General features: G+C 37.5%; 2 protein-coding genes across 2 annotated transcripts; one reads left to right on the forward strand and one right to left on the reverse strand.

The window, feature by feature from the left end:
* The first annotated feature begins 220 nt into the window (after nt 1–220).
* Smp_061870 (ubiquinol--cytochrome C reductase) lies at nt 221–11,460 on the forward strand. The gene is made up of 4 exons (XM_018789317.1): nt 221–440; nt 475–621; nt 1,380–1,682; nt 11,093–11,460. The coding sequence occupies exons 1-4, from the start codon at nt 245–247 to the stop codon at nt 11,257–11,259; spliced, it is 813 nt and encodes a 270-aa protein (XP_018654773.1). The 5' UTR covers nt 221–244; the 3' UTR covers nt 11,260–11,460.
* A 3,138-nt stretch (nt 11,461–14,598) lies between these two features.
* Smp_155440 (hypothetical protein) lies at nt 14,599–17,439 on the reverse strand (the record flags this gene model as incomplete). The annotated part of the gene is made up of 2 exons (XM_018789318.1): nt 14,599–15,355; nt 16,976–17,439. The coding sequence occupies 2 exons, from the start codon at nt 17,437–17,439 to the stop codon at nt 14,599–14,601; spliced, it is 1,221 nt and encodes a 406-aa protein (XP_018654774.1).
* Between the last annotated feature and the right edge of the window lie 1,154 nt (nt 17,440–18,593).

Below are 18,593 nucleotides of genomic sequence, written 5' to 3' on the forward strand. Positions count from 1 at the left end.
CCTTACTGATGTCCTTTAGGCAGATAACTGATGTATCCCCGAAGACTCAGAAAAGTCGCTCTCATTTACTGATAACGTTCTTACTTCACTTTAGGTTTTAAAGATAGACCCCCGTTTTAAGGTAACAGTGGTTTTTCCTCACCAGGAACTTAAGCTTGTTAAACGAAGGCATCAATCATGTTTCTATTGTTTTAACCCTTAGAGTCGATGTCGTCAGAGCGCAATATTTTAAAACTGTTTCGTTATGCGTTACCTAAAGAACTTAGGAGGCGTCGTTAAATGCAGAACCATCCCGTTTTCTTGTGAAAACACTGATCTTTTTAGTGTTGTGCCTAAAAAGAAAGACATCCTCCCGCCAGCACCTGTTGTAAAGTCTTCTCATAGTCTACTTCGATCACTTCCGAGCTCTCCGTTCACTTCATGCACTTGCAGTTTATCTGGTAATATATTTTCTTCCTAATGTATTTGTATTAGCTCCAATGCAGGTCCGATCTGCACACACGGACGTTGCAAATGTTCCTGATTTCACGAAGTACCGCCTAGAGTCTACCAAAGACCCTCAATCACGGGCTGCTGACACCGAAATACAGCGCAAGATATTCTCTTATACGATGATGTTTGGTGAGTGCCTTTCGAAACAGAAATCTAGACCACTGGTGTATCCACCAAGTTATACTGTTTCCTCAGGACCGTCGCTCCACATGTAGCACGGAAATACGTCATTCGGCTTCATAGTCTGAGATGTTATCACTAAGTTCTTCAGACCGCCAAAGAATTCACAAGCACATTTAGGGTGGAACGATCTTTCACATTAGCACATAATCGTCTCATATATGTTGTAGTTCACTACACCAGTCCTTCGTGTGTACCTCGTTCCCTAGCTGTTTACTACTAGACTTTACTTCAATTCCGAGTTTTTAAGCATCTGGGTATATCCCCTTTGTAAGTCATGTCACATAGAATAACACCTTCATAGCTTGGCCATAATAAATTAGCTTCCTGAGACCAACAATGAAGAGGCTTTATTGGCTTCAGGGAGATCACAACGACGGTAACGTTGTAGACTGATATTATTTGTATATTGTTCAATGATTAATGTTGACAATAGTGTATTAACTCATCACTTCATTTACATACTGTTCAAGAGGCTTTTATTGGTCGGTTGCTCTTAACGTATGCGAAGTTATGCTCAGTTCATTACTTAAACATCGTTTTAACTTTGGTAGTTGAGAAACATTTTAGCCACTTCATAACATAATTTTTGTGTAGTCCGTTGCAACTGGTCTGGTATATTTATATGGGCTGAATTATTTCTGTTTTATTCTGTAAAAGGTACTCAATTAGTTGCGTAAACAATCTTATCGGTCTCATTATTTCAGCGACTGCGATGATTGCCACTACATCAGCCAAGTACACCGTTAGAATGTTCATTGAACCTCTGGGACCTTCCTCTAAAACTATGGCAGAAGCCTCCACCGAAGTCAACTTGGCTTCTATCCCTGAAGGAAAAAATGTTACAGTCAAATGGCGTAATAAACCTCTTTTCATTCGCCATAGATCAGCGGAAGAAATCGCTCGTGAACGTGCTGTTCCTTTGGAAAGCTTAAGGGATCCTCAGCTAGATCAAGATCGTGTAAAAGTGGATAAATGGCTGATTTGTCTGGGCGTATGTACACATTTGGGTAAGCATAAAGCTTATTATGTCGTTAAAACTTATCTTTAATTTTTCTTCAGACCTCGCTGTCGGGTCAGTATCAGCCTTTTTTAATTTGATGTAATTTAGTAGTTGTTTATAGGCTCACTAAGATCACTCATTCAGTTTTCACTATAAGCTGCACAGCTGAGTATTATCAATTTTACGTCATCCAATTAAAGTATTCACTGCTGCTGTGTTAACTCTCATGAAAACAATAATAGTGTGAAAATAAAGGTGACGTATACTTTTGTCTTTTCCGCATTGTTCATGAGATTGTTATTTTGTTTGAGAGTTATCTCCAAACCTTTGACATTATTTAGTCATCTTATGACCCAAGGCTGTACGGGTTCTAAGAATTTCAATAAAAACGCATTCTGTCACAAATATTTCACCAGTTAGGGAATACGGTTTCAAACGGCATCTCTAAAGAAGACAGCCGTTGGACTGAAAGGCAACAGTTTGATAAATGATTTGAAGTCGGATATAAAAAGTATCCCACATAAAACTACCTACCACTATGACGATGTAAAAGAGGCAGAAGAAGACGACAAAATAACGTTTGATAAAATATTTATTCCTGACAACTTTCATCTGGTTGCATCGTTTTTGAGTAATCTCTATAAGTAAATTATCTGCATATGATTGAATAAAAGGTGCTATACAAACGTAGTCATCACAACCCATGAGGATAAGATTTGGTATTGTTTTTTGCACTATATTTTCATATTTTTAATCATGCAGTGTTGGTGCGTATTCATTTGACAGTAGTTGCTTAGTTGGTCTTGTAATAGTGAGATGATGGCAACTCAACAATAGTTCCGTTAAGTCGTTCAGATTTCTTGTCAGAAACCATAAATAAGTCCTGTGTTTGATTTATTGAGCACTCGAAATGGAATGTCGAGTTCATGGGCTAATGTTTAATTATAACAGAATTTTCGACCTGGTAACGGCACTTGTATTTGAATAGTAAGTGACGAAACTTATTTCTGCAGAATGCTCAACTGACTTGGTACTTGGTATTGGAAACGGTGAATCAAACGACGCAAGTAAGGACACAAAGATGTTGGATAAGAATTTATTTGACTCCTTAGAATAATGTATGAATACCCTGTTTTTTCTGTGGTCAGATTTGTATAAAGGGGACCTAGTAATATTTAACATCAAATAATCGATAACTCACTATGTGGACGTGTTTCCAGTATTATGTCACTAAGCATCTTTAACCAACAAATATAACTTGCTAAGTTATATAGCTACTCTTCAAAATGTGATTACATTGCACAGACAATTGGAGAAGAATCAATTAAATGTTGTTTGCACTCAAATTGACTAAGTTATTGTTCGCCACATCACCTCACCCTCACGAAATTTTATGGGATCCTTATGTGATAGCATTGGAAAAATGATGGTACTTTTGACTTGTTTGATATCCACTTTTGTTTTTATAGAAACCGTATTTTTGTTTCACTTACAGATTGAAGTTTCACTATCGGTGTTATGTTTAAGATATTCCTTCCTGATTTTTAATTAGGCTTAGACTTTTAACACCAATTATTCTCACTTGACAGAATACTTGTCATGTGAATTGACTTGTAACAAACGCGAGCAATTATTTGCTATAAACTCAGCTAAATATTGTGAAACTAAAACTAAAGGTCCTTAACTTAAAATGGGAAATATTTCGGAAAATTTTAACTGCGATGATTGGGCTGAGTTTGAACTGGTGGTGGCTACAAAACTTTCCATAGACCCTGTTTTACTTTCTCCAACCACTTTATTTTTATGTAAACTAAGATTTTCATTTGGGGTGTCTTCTTCCTGACCTTCATTCGATTCTAAGTAGATAATTATGAAGTGAAGGAGTCCAAAAGCTTTCACCTTCATACGGTTTTCAAGATCTTCAGGAAGCAATCTGGCATTGTATCTTCGTAATACGTTGATTAACTTCGTTAGACCTTTTCATGATTCTACTTGAAATCCATGAGACATGAAAACATCCAATATCTGGTATAACTATCAGGAATGTGATCAGGATTTGACTCATTTAAGTTATAATTCTCACATTGATTAGAAAATGTACTTAAAACAAATGTACTGCGAAGACAATCAACTAATATGACACCAAAAACTTAGGGTTTGATTCATTTTAAATTTCCTCAGATTTATTAAGGATTTCGTTGGAAATAAATGAATCATTAGATCAATCGACATCTGATAAAATAACGTCAAAAATCTGATCAGAAATTGACTCATTTAAAACATTTTCAATTATTTTTAATTTCACTCGACATGATCAGGTCATTAGAATGAGTGAAATCTGACGAAGGACTTGGTTGACTTCCCTCTATCATAAATTTGTTCTTTATTTCAATGAGAAATATATCAGGTACATCACTAAATATATCTGATTTTTGAGCGTGGTTCCGGATTGGATTGCTGGAGCACATATTCCTTCAACGCGCCGATGAGCAGTAACTGAGATCTGCTAAACACACTATTGTGTTGGAGGGTCAATTTTTCTTCTGCTACTGAAATCAACGTTTATACGCTTGTCTGCGTCATCTATTACAAAAGCGACTTGGAAAACAACAACTGAAAACTGGATTTGAGGAGTGACTTAAACTAGGACCAGACATTAGAAAAAATGGAACTTGTAAATTGACCACGTCATCACTAGATGCAGGTAAATCCTAATCGACCAGTATTAACGCTAAGATATGACAAGCATATGACTAGAGCTACAAGTTATTTGCAACCAAAAGCAATAAACCTTGTGTTTTACGTATTTCTCAAAAGAGTAAGGTGATATGCACCCATCCCAGCGTCTTCAGTTAAATCAGGAAACGCAGACTTATTTTTAGTAGGGCAACGTGATACAGTAGGCCAATCAGAAAATCACCAAATGATAAGTATACGTAATTGACCATGAAATGACTTTCTTTTCCAAGGATTGAGACATGAAACACTGGTAGCGATGATCTCTTACTTACCTACGCTTAATATCCATCGTGTAGAAACACAGGTCACCCACCAGCATTCTCCATCGAAATCTGTCTTGGGAAATCCTTCCTAAGTGTTTCCAGTTTCTACTCATTCTGTTCATGTTCGCTCCCAACTCCCAGCGCAGTATGTTCTACGGTCTTCCTCTTGTCTGTTTCCCTTCAGGATCCCAGGTTAGTGCTTGCCTTGTGATGCAGTTTAGTGATTTCCGCGATGCTTGTCCTGTCCAGCTCCATCACTGTTTTCTAATTTCCTCTTCAGTTAAAAGCTGTTTTGTTCCCTCCCACAGTAGGCAAATGCTGGTGGTATCCGGTCAACGGACATTGAGCATCTTACGTAGGTAATTTTTTATCAATACTTGTACTTTTTTGATGATGGCTGTGGTAGTTCTCGAAGTTCCAGCTCCGTACAGTGGAACTGTCTTGACATTTGTGTTGAAGATTGTGACTTTGATATTGGTTGACAGTTGTTTTGAGTTTTATATGTTCTTCAACTGTAGGAATGCAGTCCTTGCCTTTACTTCTGCATCCGATCCTCCTTGTACATCAATGATGCTTCCCAGGTACGTGAATGTCTCCACATCTTCCAGAGTTTCGCCATCAAGTGTGACCAGGTTGGTGTTCTCCTTGTTGTATTTGAGAATCCTGCATTTTTGTTTGTGTATGTTGAGGCCTATTGATGCAGAGGCTGCTGCTACATTAGTTGTCTTCGTCTGCATTTGTTCGTGTGTATGAGATAGGAGGGCTAGGTCATCAGCGAAGTCCGAATCGTCTAGCTGCATCCAACTTGTCCATTATATTCCGTGCTTTTCCTCAGAAGTCGAGGTCTTCATAATCCAGTCAATCACCAGAAGAAAGAAAACGGACAAGAGTAGGCAGCTTTGTCTGACTCCGGTCCTTACTGAAAATCCATCTGTCCTCCATGCACCACTTTGCACTGTAGTCCGTCGTATGAGCTCTGGATAATGTTGACGATCTTCTGAGGAACTCCACAGTGTCGAAGAAGTTTCCATAATGTTTTCCTGTCCACACTGTCAAACGCCTTCTCGTAGTCAATGAAGTTAATGTATAGTGACGAGTTCCACTCAACTGATTGTTCGACGATGATCCGTAGTGTCGCAGTTCGGTCTGTGCACGACCGATCCTTACGGAATCCAGCTTGTTGATCTCGAAGTTGGGTGTTTACAGAGTCCTTCATCCTGTTTAACAATACCCCGTTGAAGAATTTTCCTGGTATTGGAAAAAGAGTGATGCCTCTGTAGTTCTCACATTTGCTCAGATCTTCCTTTGGTATCTTATTATTTATTTATTTATTTAATCACATACATACTGGTACAAAGGGCACCGGATACATATGCGCCACACAAAATAATGAGAATGGGAGGAGAAGGAAGAAGATGCGTATATATAAAGGAAGGAAAAAAAGAAAAGGAGAAGAGTAATGATGGGGGGAACTGAAATGTACAACCAGAAGAGCTCTCTCAGTTAGGAAAGTTATAGCCGCTCTTTATGAAGAAAGTAGAAGGTTACAGCAGGATCGCCACTGGCTTCTATTCTGAGCCATATCTGATAACGTCTCTAGCCACTGTGTTGCACCATCTCTCGGACCCCAGCCAGGGAGTCGTGAAGGACCAATAGAAGCTAGCCCTTTGCAGCTTTCTTTCATGCCACGACACCATGTCATACACTGACCTCCTTTCCGCTTTTTCCAACCAGTCCCAGAGTCGGCAAATAATGCACGACGTGGAAGCCTCTGGGACGACATTCGTAAAACATGTCCAAGCCACCGAAGTCGGTGTTTCAAGATGGTGACACCAATTAAATTATCGTCTCTGCGCCCGAATACACGATGCCGAACTTCTGCATTACTAACATGGTGTTGCCACTGAATGTCAGCAATCCTTCGGAGACAACGATGATCGAACACAGAGAGACGTCTAACATCCTCAACTCGGAGAGGCCAGGTTTCACAAGCATAGAGCAAAACTGCTGTCACCGACGCGTTGTAGATCCGACCTTTTACAGCCAGACTAACATCACGAAGGCGCCAAAGATAGCCCAGATTGGCATAAGCCGCTCTGGCTTTCATTATACGTACATCAATCTCATCACTCACGCCACCACCAGCACTTATGTAACTACCTAGATACACGAACTTCTCAACTACTTCAATCTGCCCACCATCTAGGGTGAGTACAGGATGAGAATCCTGCCAGTCTTGTAGGAGTACCTTGCACTTGGAGGGTGCAAAGCACATGCCGTACCTGCGGACACTGATTGCCAACTGATTAAGTGCGGATTGCATGCCTTGGGCATTATCGCACAGTAAGACAATATCATCCGCATACACATGGTCGAGAAGTCGTTCTCCAGGCAGCAGATCCACACCGCCATTACTTACACCCATCAGAGCTGTTTCCAGGATGTCGTCGATGGCAAAGTTGAAGAGGAATGGTGAGATTGGGCAACCCTGCCTAACCCCGCTGCTCGAATGGAACAAGGGAGAAAGGTGGTTGTATGCCCTTACTCTGCCTGAGGTGTTCGTATTTGGTATCTTGATGAGGTATCCTTCTCTCCAGTCTGTTGGTACTTGTTCTTCATCCCAAATCTTACTGAGGAGAATGTAGAGTATCTTTGCAGTTGCTGCTGCATCTGCTTTCAGTGCCTCTACCGGAATGTTTTCTGGTCCTGCTGCTTTGTCGCTCTTGATTTGTCTGATGATCATGCTGATCTCTTCAATTGTTGGTGGGCTAACATCGATTGGTAGGTCCGTGGCTCTACTTCGATGTTGGGTGGGTTCAGTGGGATTGGTCGATTCGAGAGTTCCTTGGAGTGCTCTACCCACCTGTTTCGCTGTTCTTCAATGTTGGTTATTACTTTTCCTTCCTTGCTTTTTACTGGTCGTTCTAATTTACGGTAATTTCCAGCGAGTTTCTTTGTTGTATCATAAGTTGTCTCATGTTTCCTTCTCTTGTAGCCTTTTCCGCTGTCATTGCTAAATCTTCCACATATTTACGTTTTTCGGTTTTGATGCTCCTCTCCACTTGCTTGTTTACTTCTGTGTATTCAACTTGTGCCTCTGCTATTTCTGCTCTTGTTCGGCCGGTATTGATTACTGTCTTCTTGTTCCTCCTTCAATCTTATCCAGTGTACCAACAGTGATCCATTCCTTGTGATGGTGCTTCTTTTGGCCCAGAACCTCCTGACTTGTTGAAGTGATTGCCTCTTTTATCCCTTTCCAGTTACTCTCCATAGTAGTTCCCTCTCCATTGAGTAGGTCATGAAAGGCCTGGATTTTATTGCTGAGGGCTATCTTGAATTTGTTGAGTCTGTCAGTATCCCGAAGAAAGTCTGTAATAAACGTTTGTGATGTTGTCTGTCTCGTTGTCCAGTGCTTTTTGAGTTTCAATTTCATCTTGGCGACCAGCAAGTGATGATCTGAGGCTATATCAGCTCCCCTCCTGGTTCTCACATTCTCTATCATCCTCCTGAACTTTTTGTTGACGCAGATATGGTCGATTTGGTTTTGTGTAGTGTGGTCTGGTGAAGTCCATGTGGTTTTGTGAATGCGTTTGTGTGGGAATATAGTGCCGCCTATGACTAGTTTATTGAAGGCACATAGGTTTGCAAATCTCTCACCATTTTCGTTTCTCCCAGTCCATGTCTTTCCATGAAGTCTTCTTATCCGGTGTTGTCCATTCCAACCTTGGCGTTTAAATCTCCCATCAGAATGGTCAGGTCCTTTGTTGAGCATTTCTTGACGATCGACTGCAACCTGTCGTAGAATCAGTCTTTAACGTCCTCATCGTCGTCGTTGGTAGGCGCATAGCATCGGATGACGTTCGTTGTAATGCCCTCTCTCTTTGTTTTGAAGGAGGCTTTGATGATCCTTGGTCCATGAGATTCCCATCCAATAAGTGCATTTTGTGCTTGTTTGGACAGCATCAATGCTACTCCTTATGTATGTGGGGCATTTTCTTCTTCATGGCCGGAGTATAACAGAAGCTGTCCTGAAGTTAGTCGTTGTTGTCTAACCTGCGTCCAATGTGTATCACTGATCCCAAGCACCCCTAGGTTGTATTTACTCATTTCTGCAGCAATTTGGAAGACTCTTCCGGTCTCCCACATTGTTCGGACGTTCCATGTACCTATAAAAATTGTCGCTCTGGTTAATAGAAGGGGCATCGGCCTCGTGACTTCCGAAGGAACTTGGCTTTCATCATGAGGCGTCATAATTCTTCCTTCAACTCACAGGTCAGAATTTAAATGGTTTGTATTATTTTTTGTGGTTAGCGTTTTTTTAGCGAGTTGGTTTTCTACGGGATGGGGTCGCTAACTCCATACCCAACCCTTCTCTTTTATCCGGTTTGGGACCGGCAGAACCCCCCGGAGGTGTTGAATGCACATGAATTAAAAAGCCTCACCATTCTCGTTCCTTTCTCCCAGTCAGTCTATGTCGTTTCATGATATCTTCATACCCGATGCTGTCCATTCCGACTTTGGCAATTAGGTCTCCCATCAGGATGGTCAGGTCCTTTTCCGAACACTTCGCTATGATTAATTGCAGCCTCTCGTAAGACTGACTTTTATCGTCGTCACTACCATCATTGTTGGGTACAAAACGTTGGATACCATTCATCGTGGTTTCCTCTCTTTTTGTCTTGTTTTTGCAGGATGCTTTGATGATTTTGAATCCATGAGATTCCCATCCTATAAGCGCTTTTCGTGCTTCTTTGGACAGCACCAATGAAACTCCCTGGGTGTGAGGAGCATTTTCTTCCTCGTGATCAGAGTATAACAGTATCTCTCCCGAATCTAATCTTTTCTGTCAAGCTTGGGTCCAATGTGTTCCACTTATTCTGAGCTTCACCAAGTTCTATCTCCTTATTTCCGTAACTGCTTGATTGGTCTTTCACATTGTCCGGACATTCCATGTATATATATTAATTGTTAATTTGGTTGTTAGAAAGGGTATTATTATGGTTATTAATACTGTTAAAAATAATTACTATTAGCCTGATTCAATACTATATTTTTGGTACAATATAGAATTCTCGGCACAACGTATTTCAGCGAGATTCCGTTTCTTATTTCTTGGTCGATATAGACGTTAAATATTTAGTGATCGTCAACTAGATATTAGCATTTTAGAAGTCGACATCTGAATAATCTTTTTTTCTTTTTAATGCATATTGCCAACTATCACAATGTCTCCGATTATACATCTTTGTAACTTGTACAGCGAAAGGTCGAGAACTTTCCACAAACGCACCTGAACAGGTTATGCAATTAATTGACTTGATGATCTGTTAAAACAAAGAAGGATACAGATAACTTGTTGAACTATCTAAATAGCAGGATCAGGTAGACCAGATATTGAAGCAGGCCACATGGACCTTTTGACTTCCAAATAGTCTTGGTTTTTCCATGAGGCGTCATAATTCTTCTGAATAAAGACCACCTTTGTCCCAGGACAGTTTGAATTGTTTAATCTGTTTATTTTCTGGTCAGCGTTTTCTACAGGTTGGGGTAGCTGACCCCATGCCCAACCTTCCTCCTTTTTGTAGGCTTGAGACCGGCAGTAAACCTAGAAGAGCTACAGGCGAAGTTTCACTATAACAAGCTTGACTGAAAGTGTATAAACCTATGATTTCCCTTCAATGTTGGGATCTTTGCCAATCTTTAAATAACTTGGGAAAAAATTCGCATCATTTCCTCATCCACTCCAATTATTGTTCTTCTCGACAACTTGTGTTGGATTGTATTTACACGGTGTGAAGCATCCTCAATGCTTTCCCTTTGAAGCTGTTGCTGGAAAAAGATATGGCTAGTGTGACAATTAATGTACTTAGTCGTTCCCTCGTTCATCGAATACAGGATATTACCTTTTACATTTCTTGTTATCTTGACTTTGTAGGCTAGTATATAATACACATACCATCTAAGTAAAAAACTAGGTAATGTTCATCTGAAGTATCTTTCATGATATTCACGTATCCTGGTATGCGAGTATCACTGAAAAAATATTGCGCTAATATGATTTGTTTATGACATCGAGGTATTTCCAATGTCTGATAATGTTGTTGAGATTTGCCTTATGGTAATGTGGCATTTTACAAACTGTTAAATACGGTAATTGTTTTTCTGTTTAGAGTTGCAATTACCGTAGTATTTCCTCTCATACTTAACAGAGGTTTATGATACAAAAATAGTCCGAAATGGGATGAGGATGAAATACTGCGACACTCATTGTTAAAAGGAGCCATAATGAAGCATCATGTAAGATTTTACGGACTTCCTTATTATTTAACTGTAATCATGTTAGTAAATATGTTGCCTCATGTGTTGTGCGTCTTTGTCTGGTGTTCTGTAATTGATGACTTTTCTTCTTCTACAGGTTGTGTTCCAGTAGCACACGCCGGCGATTTCCCCGGAGGTTACTTCTGTCCTTGTCACGGTAGTCATTATGATGCATCTGGTCGTGTAAGGAAAGGCCCCGCTCCTCTTAACTTGGAAATACCTCAGTACAAGTTTGTGGATGAAAATACCGTCATTGTGGGATAAAACGGTGATTCAATCTCCTTGTTCGAAACACTAATTAGCGATACCTCCCTTTTTCATAACAGAGGATGCTTCTGATTTCTATTGGGTGTATTTTAAGAAGTACTAACTTATCTTTTCGTCTCGCTGTTAGAAGTTACATTTTCAAATATTAGTATATCTCCACGCTCTTTATGTTCATTTCAAAAAAATATTACTGAGTATAGATGACGGTATTAATGAAATCGTCCATGTGCCTATTAGTTAACCTTTATCTGACATTCCTCAAAGTTTGCTAGTTGCTTCTTGTGTTCAGGTAGAAGTTTTTGCATATGATGTTCAGGAAAAAAGTAAGATGTTTGCGACTGAACCGTCCTGCTCGAATGACGAAATCTGGCCAAAATAATTCACTTGAACTACAAATCTTTACCCTCTCTAGAGATTATTATTAACTTATACTAAATACGAACTCGTGTACTTCGAGTCACACGTTACGTGTGAGGGCTAGTGAAACTACCTGATTACCCAAACCTAATTAGGTAAAGTGAGGTCTGAATCCGCAATTTAGCGGCTACAAGTTAAATGCTTTAATCTATAAGTCATCACTCCAATAGCTACATGGTTTTCTTATATTGTTAGTTGAATACATAAATTATTCACATTGTGATAAATAAATGAGTGGTGAAATGGATGAGAATATGCATGTTTTACAATCCATCAATGTGTGGACCAACCCTTGATGAACACTTGATTACGTTTCATACTTACTTCCAATTATTCCGATGTTGATGCATTCGATGGTTGTGTATTCAATAATATCTGCCTAATCCCTTGTACGGCATGATTTCTAGGACTCTCAAGTGTGACAACGTGTAACCCAGTTAACTAACATATTTAAAAAGTACATGCTTCTAGGTTGTAGTGGCTTGATAGTTACTGAAATCAAGTCGACCCTGTAGTTACAACTCATCGTATGACATTGAAACAGTGGGTGAATAATGTTGAAAACTGATTCCACTTAGTTTCCATGACCTTCTGAAGGTGAAATACAATATTTTTTCATTCATACGACTGAATTGTATGTAAGCATATGGATTTCTGGTTAACGTGGTCCACTTTATTTACATTTGCTCTAGTCTAGTTTTAAAATACTTAACCAAATTTATCTGAGGAGAATAAATTACGTCAGGTTTGTTATTGTACAGACGGAAGACTAGGCCATCTAATCGATTTTCGCCTTTATCAAGTGTATAAATTTCGGGATAGTTGTCTGAATTTTTTCTTGGTAGTGTTGTAATTTTAAGAGTGCTAGAACAGGATAACAAAGAACTAAATGTATGGAGCGTTGCAACTATCTAGCTGTACTTATCCCAACAGCTTTATTATGTAGTTGCTTGCCTAATTAGCTTGAATTTATTGTTTGTTTTACGCGATAACATCAGTATAAATCTTGTGAAAAGTTGAGTTCCTGATATGTGACGCAAAATTCATCTATGACGAAAAACGTTCACTTGGTTAATTCCGCATCAACTATCATTCCTTATATTACTGAATATTTCTTAACTGTCGTGAGGAGCTGATAACTGTTTGCTATTATCGACATAAGTGAAATAAATGTAGTTTGTTTTATTCACAACACAAAACAGCAATAGCGTAAAGATCCCACTTTATATGTGTATTTGTGATGATTTGCAGCTCAGACGGGTATTTTCTCGTAAAGCTTAGTTCTCTTAATCGGAAGCTCTCGGATTCATTTTAGAAATCGACAGTGCTTACCTCAAGTAGAGGTTGGCGTTTTCGCTCCACAGTCATTCCTCTCTAATGACCTTGTTCCCGACGTGCTTTGTTCATGGGTCTTACTGTTTTTATGTACATGTGTACCATTGCGATTGATTTTAAGTCAGGAGATTCTAACTGATTTCATGAAAAATTTAGATGTAGCTCCAACCGAGTGCAAGTTCATAAATCGACACCTGAATAATGTACATTCTTTTCGCTGTATATTGCCAGCAACCACGATACATCTAATTGGGCATTTTGTAACTTGTACAACGAAGGGTTGTACTTTCTCCAGAAACGAACCTGAATAGGTTATGCAATTAAAAGCCATAATGATGTAGTAAAACAAAATTAGATAAGTTGTCGAAATATCTAGATGGCACGGACAGGTAGCCTAGTAGTTCAAGCCATTGAAGTCAATGTTTCAAGATTGTGACATCAACCGAGTTGTTGCCACTATGTCCGAACTTCTGTATTACTAGCATGGTGCTCAAATGGTTGAGGACGGAATAGAAGAAGCTTTCGCTTAGCGCGCTTCCGTGTCTAGTAGCAGTGGATCACCAATACCTCCAGGCAAGAACCTAGGTATAATAACGATAATAGAGGAAAAAAAGGAATTTGGTAAATCAAAATAATATGTTATCCTTAGTCCTTAAGAAATAAGTCAAATTTCCTCTTATAGGACTCTTGAGAAGTCGCTTGGAATAGCTCAGTCGGCAGCGAATCCCAGCATTTGACAACTTACGGAGTAGAAGTTGTGTCTGCAGTCTGTTCTGTTATATTCGGTCTCCAGTTTCTGGGAGTTACTTCTTAGGTTAGTGTTGTGACTAAGCTTAAGAAGATGTTTAAGGGGATGACCAGAAATATTAAGAATATATATAATATGGTTATGACAACCGATTAATAATTCTCATGATCACTGTACTTCTTTGCCTAGACGAGTCTTTTGAAAAAAGTCAAAATGTAATTTGAATGGACTGATAATCATTTAATTGTCTATATTTATGACTGATTAGATTAATAATCCACTAAGTTGTTTATTTTCGATCTTGAACCTTTATTGATGAACAGCTGACTTCTATACTGAGAAGTCAGATAGATATTCCAATTGTAAAACTTCAAGTTGATTATAAGTAGAAATATCTTCCGTCCTTTTGTTCACTTGATCGATCAGATAGACGGTGATTCCTAAAATATATTCCTCTAAAAATGCTTATTTGTTCAGTTAATTAAATGGTTACTGATATTTGAAAAAAAAGTAACATTATATATTTCTAATAAATCTATTTACGAGTAATATAAAATTTTCCTGAGTTTAAGGATTAATTAAAGAGAAATATGGAGTTTTATTTCATTAAGTATGAGGTAGGCCTTTTTTGATTGACTAATAAAAGTACTGTACAGCAGCAGTTTCTTAAAGCATTTTCATTTGTTTATTTATATATGTAATACTACTTAAGAGATAATGTGTACACATTTCATGTTAACTCTCCGAATATGTGCACACTTATTCCTTTAAAATAAGCGTATTTACTGTATGTGGAAATGAATACTGCTGCAGGATGTTCCGCTGATTGGGATCATTTAAATGTATTCTCCATGTCTGGTATAAGGTATGTCAGATGAAGAAAATGAACGATTCATATTATTGGTTGTATTCTCTCTTGTTAGAAAAGATAAATTCAGTGGATTCGATTCACTATTAGATAGCGTATATCTTTCACTAAATGATGATAAGGTATGAATTTTAGCATCGAAAGTCTTTTCGCAATCTCTGACATGTTTATCACACTCAGTATCGTTGTTAGCCGTATTACACAGACTGCCACTTGTTGGTTGAATTTTGTTATGTAGTAAATCTGTGTGTTTTGCCGGTCGTATTTTTGAATGAGAATGACATGTCTTATGTTTATGTGAATGACTGACGCGTTGAATATGTTCCGTATGCATAAAACGTTCGTTGATACATTTCCTCGAACGTTTGCTAGTATAAGTAATACCTACATCAGTTGTAGCGGGAGAATCGGAGTCAATAACTTGTGCTTTACTGTCAAAATATTTTAAATGTTTCTTGTTACGGTACCCACAGTGTTTGACCATATACATGCCGTTTGATTCTGATGCACTACCATCAGAATATACACTAAGAATATAATGTCTGTTCCTGTCATTCTTGGTATAGTGATCTAGAGTAAGATGATTGTTGACCATAGCTAGATGCTCTTTATGTTTTCTTCTGTAAAGCTTCCGGTTATCAACACGCTTTGCTCCAGTTTTCTTGTTGAAGTTGATGATCATCTTAGTATTTTGCTCCTTTCCTACATTGTTCTTCATTAATAACCTAAGACAAAAGAAAATATTCCAATAAGATTTTCAATTCTAAAATAAGGTACAATAACTATACTTAAGATGTATTTAGACTGTTCTAAATGGCGAAAATAAGGGGAATTTATATATTTCACGTTTGACGATTAGCCCAATTTAAGATTTAGTTTAACTCAGTAACCATGTACATACTTGTGCACTTGTCTTTTGGCAGTGTTTCAGTATATGAGTACTTGTTGTGAGACTCATTGGCCCGAAAATTACTCTGAGTTGAATTAAAGATTACTATTCACCAGTCGAAATTCTAACCATTTAACGAATAAGTCACTGATTCATGTTTTGATTAAAAACTTTTCTTTAATCACCTGTACAAATTTATTTTAGCTATTTCTTTGAAGTTCATTAGAAAATAAGAACATAGTTTTGTAAAAACCTTGCTTTTAATTAATCTTCATACATTTCCTATCAGAATAGCACCAGATAGCAATACTAACTGGGTGAAGGAATCATTTTACAATAGTCCTAAGTAAAATGTTAAGATACTGGGAATGAATAAAATCAATTATATATTATTTCAGTTACTGTGAATATTCTGTTCATATCATGGAGCTTGCTATTCAGTTTACCATGCAAACGGAAGCCACTGGAAAAATAAGGGAAAATGATGAAAGACGAAATTGTTGTTTTGTTACAATTTACAACCTCCTTCTGATAAAAATTCTTTATCCAATAGAAAACTGGATTCACAACTGTTGTCTGATGAATACCTAGAGTCTATTTCTCACCTACTCTTTATGTGAAACTAGTCCAAGAAGAAGCCACCGACAAACTAATCGTTTCAAAATACTAGTAATTTACATCGTTGATAGTCCCAAACTGTAACGAACCAACTGTGTCAGCGCTTTATGGCTTTCAATAGTTCCTCAGTTTGAGGTGAAAACTCCAGATCACTAACATAAGATGATATGTATGCGACTATAGCAGCCGTTCAAATTCTGTTTTTTTTTTGTAATTATAAATCTCAGAGTTAAAGTATGGTACTTTGTGTTCAGATGTAGTGGCTTCAAGTTAATAACGAACAACATAATTAAGAAAGTAAATTATTGTTCAGTTGGCACTATGCAGTAATTAGGTTTCTTTGTGAAGGGTAATCTAGTCTACTTCAAATTCAAATGCTCAAAGGAACAACGTTTATCTACTTTATGTAGTGAGACTATTAGTTTTGTTAATGTATGTGCTTCACTAATGAAAAATTAGTCAGTCTGCAAATAAACATTTAATAAATATCTTTAGATTGCCTGTAATTGATATCATTTGAAAAAAGCAAAATAAAGGAAACCAGGAAGGCTATAATCAGCCATTTCACTTTTTTTCCAAACCCTCCAAATATAAGGTCGTGGTCGTTCAACTAACTAGTTAAAATCCAATTAAATTATTTCGAAATAATGTATACTTAACAATACGAAGTCTATAAAAAAAAAACTAAAGTTCAAGTCAATATATCTAAACTTACATAAGTCTTTCTAGAATAACAGTTACAGTTCTGCTGAATTCAGTCTTCATTCACTCAATAAACGCGCTTAAAAAATCTAACCAAGTTTTATATAGAAGAAAACATGACAAACCAAGAACGTACTTTGAAGGAGGTCTTATGAGATATTCATCTGGTTTTCCGAACTCTCCCAGGTGGTATTTTATTTGTTTTGATGCACTACATGGGTTAGTCAGTCTGTGATCCTTTGGATAAGGTGGTGGTGGTGGCGGCGGCGGTGCTGTTGTGTTAGAATATTGATTATGACATTGTAATAGATGTTGATATGATGGTAAAAACGGTGTAGTCATAGAATATGGTATATTTGTTTGAAACTCATTATTAATTGGTTGTAATAACTCGGTTTCGTTACCGAATGATGCAGATCTCCATAAATTATTACATGGTACAATATCGGCATTTAACATTTGTGTTTCGGAATTATTAATATTTGAGTATAGACTTGTATGAAATAGTGTTTGTGAACAATTGGTGAACATCTGGCCTACATTTGATCGAAAAAAAGAAATATCACCGGAATTGTTAGATAAATTAATTAACTCAGTCATTTGTGTTTTGTGAATTTGTTACCTAAAACTTGATTTCTTTCTAATTTTATTCTGTACTTCTCCTACTCTCTATGTTAAGATCGAGTCCTGCAGAGTCACCAAAAATTAACACGAACTGGGAATCCGTTGACTTTCCCCCTGATCTAAAGACCCTCACTTGCAAATTCAGCCATTTAGGGAATGAACAGTCCCCACAAATCTATCCCAGTAATAATAATGTGTTCAGTAATGACTAGTCTGAAGAAAGTCCTATTGAGAACCCTAATAATTAAACTTCAACCCTATTGAGTGAGAAAGGTATAACCGATGACACTGCATGATGGTTATACAATATCATGAGTTGACTGTAGTTAGCAATATGGATCATTATTTTACGACTCACTGTTCTGAAGTTGACGTGTTCACAATTTCCTAGGTCTCATCCAGTGTGAAGTCGGGTAAACGCTCAACTTTAGAGTCACGATCTAAAATTAGGCTATCATTCAGTACTTTCACGTTTTAGTGGTTCTAAAGTTCAAGTTGAAATTACATACTTATTTTATGTGAATAAATTTGGTTTTCCAAATAATTTCATATATCGAATAATAACTAAAATGTAAGTATTAGCATACGAAATCATTCATCTAACACGGTGAAATATGCAACACATGTGATAACAACGTGATCTTTTGTTTATTTATTTAACTTTTAATAATGTAGCTACTGTTTAAATAAGTTGCTATAGATGATAGTTGGTCGAGAAATTTCAGGACTGTCTCAAGACAGTTAAATTGTGATAGATAATATTTTTTATCGGTGAAATCCACCAAACTTATAAATTTGAAAGTGAATCACTCATGAGTAGACAGAACAACACACAATTATTTCAAAAGAATCCATTGTCTACAACTTTAACTCCAACAATGCATTTTTCGTCTAGGTACTATCTCAAAAACTGTCAATAATGAAATTTAAGTTCAAGCTCTGCAAAGATTCAAGATGATTAGTACGAAAAGCGATCCATCAAATAAGTTTTGTGAATATACTGTGAAGCGATCACTAGATAGCTATAAATTAGTAACAAAACTATGATGGATTGCTTTGCATAGAGCTTTGATAATCCATTCATACTTGGTGGTGTTGATTATTAAACTGACTTACACATACAAAGATGA

Source organism: Schistosoma mansoni, chromosome W (genome assembly GCF_000237925.1).
Source record: "Schistosoma mansoni strain Puerto Rico chromosome W, complete genome".
In the NCBI taxonomy this organism is placed as follows: Eukaryota; Metazoa; Platyhelminthes; class Trematoda; order Strigeidida; family Schistosomatidae; genus Schistosoma; species Schistosoma mansoni.

What these genes read in the sequence shown, in the direction of transcription:
- Smp_061870 (XM_018789317.1), top strand. Translation starts at nt 245, where the DNA reads ATGCGTTACCTAAAGAACTTAGGAGGCGTCGTTAAATGCAGAACCATC. An exon ending in CTCTTATACGATGATGTTTG is followed by an intron (nt 622 to 1,379) that starts GTGAGTGCCTTT and finishes TCATTATTTCAG; the next exon opens with CGACTGCGATGATTGCCACT. An exon ending in GGGCGTATGTACACATTTGG is followed by an intron (nt 1,683 to 11,092) that starts GTAAGCATAAAG and finishes CTTCTTCTACAG; the next exon opens with GTTGTGTTCCAGTAGCACAC.